We start from the raw sequence: 7,685 nt of genomic DNA, 5'->3' as shown, positions 1-7,685 counted from the left end.
CTTTATCTTACTGAAGTCATGCTGACAAGTGTACTTTTTCAATTCTGAATACATGCTTTAAGTGTAGCTTTTGGGGAAAAAGTGTCCTCATGGGGGATTCACCTTGAGAAGTTGGGAGGCGGAAGCCTCTCCCGTCCTCCTCCACTGGACCGCTCAACAGACCCCTTAAAAATTACTTGCTGACAGTTGCGCATGCGCAGTAGCATTGGCCAGCTTAGGTTCTGGTGGAAAAAGCTGAGCCCATTCAAGTCCGTACATGCAGGAAGCATCTGTGCCTGTGCAGTAGTATGGACCCGATAAGGCTCAGATTCTCTGGAGCCCAAGAGGATCTATGCTACTACACAGGCGCAGTGCAGCCATGCTCCAGGGGTCTCATAATTATTGGATTGGCCTGGTGGAGGAGGATGAGGGAAGCCTCTCCAGGATCCAGAGGTATCCCCCTCCCCCTGATAAGTATTCCAAATTGGCCATAGCAAACCTCACAAGTTTGCTTTAATTCTCTCTGAGAAAATGAACTTTTGAAAGACACATTTCATCATCACCAAGATTCTTTTTATTACTCCATCAGTTTTGCCCTTCTTATTGCTTATTGCTTATTTGCTATACACCAAAAGAAGTATTAAAACAAATGCAAAATGTAAGCTTAGCATGTATCATTAATAGGGGTCCATCAAGCTATCTGCAGCTGTGTTGCTGTAGAATAAGGACCATTATCCCTTCCTTTTACCTTTCATTAGAGCAGTGCCTTTGACTTGGTTAACTCTATCCCAGAGGCCAGAGTTGCAACAAATCTGTAAAGCATGGAAATGTTGTGCAAGTCAGTGGTTCACTGCAACTGCTGCATTTGGGAGAGGAAGAGTGTCATTCTATGACAATGGATATATTGGGGGTGTATATACTAAATTGTGTTAAGCAGAATGTATTAGCTTCTGCTCTACTCATTGTGTGGTAAGACTTTACGTAGGTTATCCTTCTTAACTAGTTTGAAAATGACACTCTTGGTTGTTCAAATAAATCATGCTGATTGTGTAAGGCCAGCCATGTGTAAATAAGGTGACTGAGGAAAGCATATATCACCATGGCTACTGATTTGCTAGACCTGTTGATCAAATCAATTGTGCTGCTGCTGCGCTCTCCAGTCCTGTAATAAAAAACAGACTCCACATAGGGCAATATTGTTCAGTCTTTATATTAGGCTATTCCAGCTCCCAAAAAGCCACCAGTGTCTTGTGCTCCTCAGGTGATTACTCAAATCTGTCTCCCTCGCCCCTCTCACTAAATGCTCACCAAATTATGACCACCTCAATTCTCAGGTGGGTCTTAGACACAGCGTTATAGCCAACTCCACTTTTTTCTGAAGAAAAAAAGAGGGACTCCACATAGGGTAATACAGTTCAAATAACAGAACAATTCAAGTATTGCAGACACCGTGCCTCCGTGTTAACACCCATCAAACGTGCCACTCCAGCGTATTACATGCCACACCGCTCACCAGATGTAGCCCACCTCTCTTACCACAGGTGGAAACTGCGCTCTATGTTATAGCCAATCAAATGCACGATCCTCAGTAGCTTACAGAAGGCCTCTCACAAGGTCTGTCCTTTACTCTCACTGTTAAAATTTGCTCAATAAAAACATAAAAAAGAAAAAACGCATATAGCGTATTACTGTTGATAATGCCTCTGTGCGCAATAAACAATCTCACTTACGCCTCCAGAGGGGATCTGCACATATCTTATACACGTGGATGCCCAATGCCCATCCGTCCAGCTGCCGGGTGCGTCTAGGCAAATCCGCGCTCCCCCGTTCTGCCTCCTCACTCAGTCGCAGGGTTCAGTCTCGTGCGCTCCTGGATTGACCGGCCGATCCGTGCGCTTCCTAGTTCCGTACGACGTCAGACGTATAGCTCCGCCCTACGCGCGTTTCATCATCACGCCAGACTCACCAGGGGCTCCTCTGCCTCCTGAGTCTGGTGTGAGGACGAAACGCGTGTGGGACGGAGCTATACATCTGACGTCGTACGGAACTAGGAAGCGCATGGACCGGCCGGTCAATCCAGGAGCGCACGAGACTGAACCCTGCGACTGAGTGAGGAGGCAGAACGGGGGAGCGCGGATTTGCCTAGATGCACCCGGCAGCTGGACGGATGGGCATTGGGCATCCACGTGTATAAGATATGTGCAGATCCCCTCTGGAGGCGTAAGTGAGATTGTTTATTGCGCACAGAGGCATCATCAACAGTAATACGCTATATGCGGTTTCTCTTTTTTATGTTTTTATTGAGCAAATTTTAACAGTGAGAATAAAGGACAGACCTTGTGAGAGGCCTTCTGTAAGCTACTGAGGATCGTGCATTTGATTGGCTATAACATAGAGCGCAGTTTCCACCTGTGATACGAGAGGTGGGCTACATCTGGTGAGCAGTGTGGCATGTAATACGCTGGAGTGGCACGTTTGATGGGTGTTAACACGGAGGCACGGTGTCTGCAATACTTGAATTGTTCTCTTATTTGAACTGTATTACCCTATGTGGAGTCCCTCTTTTTTTCTTCAGAAACAAGTGGAGCTGGCTATAACGCTGTGCCTAAGACCCACCTGAGAATTGAGGTGGTCATAATTTGGTGAGCATTTAGTGAGAGGGGTGAGGGAGACAGATTTGAGTAATCACCTGAGGAGCACAAGACACTGGTGGCTTTTTTGGGAGCTGGAATAGCCTAATATAAAGACTGAACAATATTGCCCTATGTGGAGTCTGTTTTTTATTACAGGACTGGAGAGCACAGCAGCACAATTGAATTTATTACCCAGTAACTGGACTTTCTGCAGCGATCACATTGACTGTTTATTTAAAGTGGTAACCATTGTATGACCTGTGGCGCAGTGGTGTATGATTAGACCTGTAGATCAATAAACACAAGCCCAGATCACTTCATGATGCAGAAATAAAAATTATTTAATTAATGAATAAGCGCCACTCAGGTGATGGATATGAGTAAGGGGCCACTGCTCTCATTCTGAAATTAGTAGACCATATTTAACGTATTCAAATGAAATCTCTGCTCATCTGAGTTCTGAGCAAACACAGTCAGAAGAATGTACCATAGATCACTTAATAAATGCAACTGTGCAAGCTCCTTTACTCATTCATTCTTCTGTTTCTATCTATTCATTATTGTACATTGCAATAGATGTGTACCTAGGTTTATTCACAGGCAAGCATGATAGTTTAAGTGCACTAAGCAGCTACATCGAGCATCCGTTGTCATCTGTAAGAAATTCTGCTGGTGTTATGCTTTTACACCACAAGATGGCAATCTGAAAGTGCAAATATATTTCAAGCTGCAACCTGAACTTTGCTGTTAGGAGAATCAATTAGGATGTTCCCACCTAGTTACTGTAAATAGGAGTCCAGTATGTACAGGAAAGATAACATTGTCTTGAATGTACTGCATTTGCATATAGTAACAATAATCATTATTCAAGGGATCTATAGTGAAACCCCACAGGCTATCATTCCTTATTTTAAATGATTTCACAGGGACTACTATATAAGCATATAAAAAAGCAGCAACTGTAATTACATTGGTAGATTATGAATTTACTAGTCATGCATTTTTAACACAATAAGAGTTTTAATTAAACTAGTTTTATTTAATGTATAATTAGATACTCCACAGCTATACATTTGTTTTTTTATCTATAAATGAAATACTGATTTGAACTGGCATGTGTCTGAGCTTCTGTATCGTTATATTTAATTTATTGCAGCCACGATGCCTGAATGATATAATTAGTAGCATTATTATGACATACCATTATTATAAGCAGATGGGCAGGATACAGAAAAAAAATACAGTATGTAGAATCACTTTATACATAAACAAATATTATAGCAGGAGTGTATTTTATAGCTATGTACTGCAAATCTAGCTTCATAATCATTATACAGGCATTGTAAGGTTAAAAGCTATTCTTTTACCTTGAAATCATGCTAAATGAGGAAAAACACGCATGAAGTATGTCATTAAGTCATGCGTGATATTTAGAAGTAGATAAAGACTTTGCTAAGCTCAGTAGTAGTGCAAAGCATATGCTGGGATAAAATGATCTGCTTGCTCTTTACGTTTGGTAAGCCCTCTCCTCCCTCTCAGTTTTCACTTCTCTTTCATACATGGCTGTGAAGTGTGCCAAGCCATTCAGTGATCAGGACGGTGTCAGAGCTGGAGAGACATCTGCAGAAGGCACATGTGCAAAGCTGCTTCATTTTTATTGTCTGCATTTCATCGCAGAGTCACATTTCCCACCTGTCACCACAAGGGGTATGCAGGACACATTGTGAACGTGGAGCTTCAGTAGCCAAGCTGATCAGGGGGAAGCAGCTTGACAGTTTAGCCCTGAGTGATTGTGTGAAATTGGAGAGATGCTTGCTACCACGAGAAGCTGCTGCCACTGCTAGTACTGGTGCTACTGCTGCAATAAGAAGGACCAGCATCAGCCCAGCAGCTCCTCCTGAGGGGTGAGAAGACACAAGCTGCCTTGTTTCTCTGAGTTGTCTGCCTGCTGGAAATCACTGCTAGACAGAAGAGTGAGGCTAAAGGGCAAGTACTGAAAGGCTGAAAGCTGAAGTGCTGGGAAGACTCGCATAGTTTTCTGCGCTTTTGTGGATTGTAAGGATGGAGTTTGTCCCGACCTCAGTCATTCTCGGGCTGCTGATGCTCTACATGCTTTTTAACCAGCCGAGCACAGTGACAGGGAATAAATGTAAGTAGAGCAAATGTTTTAAACTCTCAAATCTGATTGGATTTAATTGGATGTGTCATGCTGTGTGATTACAATCGCTGTCCAAGTGCTGAAAGCTTTCAGATAGGCTGTAGTGACTGCTTTGCTGCATAGGGTGTCAGGCTAACTTAGCACATCGTGCTCCTGGGCTCTGTTGTACAGTATATAAAAGTTACAGTAGTGCATGCATTTGTGTCACGTTCTGTGAATAGTTGAGGATCAAGCTCCATGATTTTCAGTGTCTCTCTAATTATAGATCTTTTTTTGTGAACAGGCAAAACTGCAAGGATTTCTTCTTTATCCCAGAAGCACTTGCCTTTAGGATTTCTTAATTTGCAGTCTAGTATCTAAGGATAGCATGAAAATGAATCTTGTCCCAAGATATCACTGGTGCATATTACATTATTAATTCCTTCCAAATGGGAGGATTAATGGCAGCAGCAAGGGGGGGGGGGGGTCATAAACTGGCACAAAAACTGCAAACTAGAACTCTTCTGCCACAGTAGAAGAAAATATTAATTCAGTGAGCTGAACTCTTTATGTCTGTAGCCTGTCCATATCTTTTTTATGATTTTATGTCTGATAGCTTAGTCTGTGTTCACTATGGCCTTGTATTGGATAGAATGTTTTGTCCTTGGTCTGTACCAATCATATCTGGCAGCTGCTACTTTATGGCAAAAGCCAGGAGGGTGATAAATGGTCTAAATAGGATGCAATATGCCATCACTGTAGACTTTAGGCTTTTTGTGAATCTCAGCTGCCTTTTTCCTAGCTTTAAAATGAAGCTGTGAAAATCCCATCTGTTGCTGAGCTGAGTCCTCTTTTACATTTACCTTCACCCAACATACATCAACACAGGACACAAGAAGAGATTAGCTCTGTTCCACTGCTGTGGCATTTTGCCCACTCATACCCATGGGTGTATGGCAAAGTGAAATTGATCTGCTGCTCATCTACTTTAATGCATTTTGCAATGAGATTTCATTGTAGCTTTTAGTGCCAATGTGTATTTAGGTTACATTTTGTAGGCAGTATTTTAGATTCAGCATGGTACTGGATAAAGCATGGCATGGGATTGTGGTGCGTAGATTGAGAGCAGTAGCCTGTCAGGGAAATTTAGCCTGGTACATCAGGAAATTTGGATAGCACTAGAGGTCACTCTAACAATTTAAGAAGCAGAAGCATTGCAGCAATGTGGGGAATGAAATATTAAAAGGTAACAAAGTGTCTAGAACTGAAACACATCACACATTCAAAGCAAAATGCTGTTCAAAGTATGCCAGTGTATACTTGTCATAAAATATAAATACATTCTCATTTTCTGTGGTTGTCAATCATGAAAACTGGAAAAAAAATGTCCTTAATATTAGAATTGGTTCATTCTTAAACTTAAAAAAAAAAAGATTTTATTTTGGTAGACAGCTGTTTGGTAGTTTATACACCTAGAGAGATAATGTTGTTTCTTAAAGGAATATTAGAGGTTTGTGTTCTGTAATCTTTGTTGATGAAGTTAATTTGATTTACTGTGTGGGTAAGTTTTCCAATGACTAGATTATTATCATTAATATTGGTTTATAATGCACCAACATATTCGGTGGCACTGTACAGAGTAAGAAACAAACACAGGGTTCATAATAATATGGACGGGGTTTACACAAATAAATGTGCTTACTTCAAACAAGAGTTCAGGTTATGTCTTTTTTTCACATATTTGCTGAAATGGCTTGCACTTTAAGAGGGGTCATGGCACCAGAGTAAAAACCGACACTTTCCTAAATGAGCCCAGACATTTATGTCACCTTCAGTGTACCAATACCAGTGGCTGAATCTGTTTTGTTATAATTAGTGAGACTGTTGTATTGTAGTTCATTGGTGAAGTTAAGGAACAAAGTGTATTTTTACATATATTTTGTTTAAATACCATGCATTGATGGCTTGGTTAATTATGCACTTGAAATTTTGATTTTGAGGCTTTAAAATTAAATGTTAGAGACATGAAATGTAACTGGACATTTAAGACTGTTCTATTTCATGTGTAAGATGGCTAAAGACAAATAATTGATAGTGCACCCCCCCCTTCCCCCCAAAAAAAAGAAAAAAAAGAATCACGCAAAAAGTTCCCCAGTATGGTTCAAGAGTTTTCAGTGTGGTCACAAACAATGTTGTAGACCAATCAAAGATAGACAAGCCAACATAAAGCATGGAGAATTCAAGTTCACTAAAGTTTTTTGATGAAGCAACTACCTGGTCGGTGCACTTGTTCTATCCATGTTGAGTTCTGCAATAAATTAACCAGTCAGTAAATCAGCTTGAGTCTGGTTGCTGGAAACTGGGTCATGAAGCACTAATAGACAAAACGAACAATGTTTGTTCAGCTGAAAGCACATTGGACCAGCCAATGGATAGAATTGACAGAAACATCAAACCGAATATTTGTTTTCAGAATGATTTGCTCTTGAAAACTTTTTAGAAGTTTCCTGCTTACACGCTAGAAGGAGATGAGAATTGCAAACAGCAAGGCATTTAATCAATGTAACTGTTGGGTATCTTCGACATGTTCATGTGTTTCAGGCTTTTATTTTTATAGAGGTGTTCAGTATTCATAAGTTGATTTTCTTGTTATTACGCCCCCCAAAAAAACAAACAAAAAAACTAGCTCTAATTGCAGATATCACTCAGAACATGGCAATCTGTTCACATGGTTTTACATCAAATTTTAAGAAAAACAAATTTGCCAAAATGTAATTCTAGCTTGACCATTTCACCATATAGTAGTTAATTGGATCTCTTTTTATATTGTGCTATTCATAACTATGAAAGGTCATACATGTTATGTACTTGGTATACGTTGCACCGAGTTTGAGAATTTTTTGAAAAAATGGCAGTAGATTTGGTAGTGTGTTACT

At 40.6% G+C, this 7,685-nt stretch overlaps 1 protein-coding gene across 1 annotated transcript in view; it reads left to right on the top strand.

The window, feature by feature from the left end:
- The first annotated feature begins 4,277 nt into the window (after window positions 1-4,277).
- Window positions 4,278-7,685, top strand: part of CNTNAP4 (contactin associated protein family member 4) — a 484,789-nt gene continuing 481,381 nt past the window's right edge. The window contains exon 1 of the mRNA XM_068237691.1: window positions 4,278-4,761. Within this exon, the coding sequence (XP_068093792.1) occupies window positions 4,674-4,761 (88 nt within the window). The 5' untranslated portion in view covers window positions 4,278-4,673. The remainder of the gene's footprint in view (window positions 4,762-7,685) is intronic.

Source organism: Hyperolius riggenbachi, chromosome 1 (genome assembly GCF_040937935.1).
Source record: "Hyperolius riggenbachi isolate aHypRig1 chromosome 1, aHypRig1.pri, whole genome shotgun sequence".
NCBI lineage: Eukaryota > Metazoa > Chordata > Amphibia > Anura > Hyperoliidae > Hyperolius > Hyperolius riggenbachi.
Note: the sequence above shows the minus strand (reverse complement) of the source record. Positions and strands in the feature narration are given on the sequence as shown.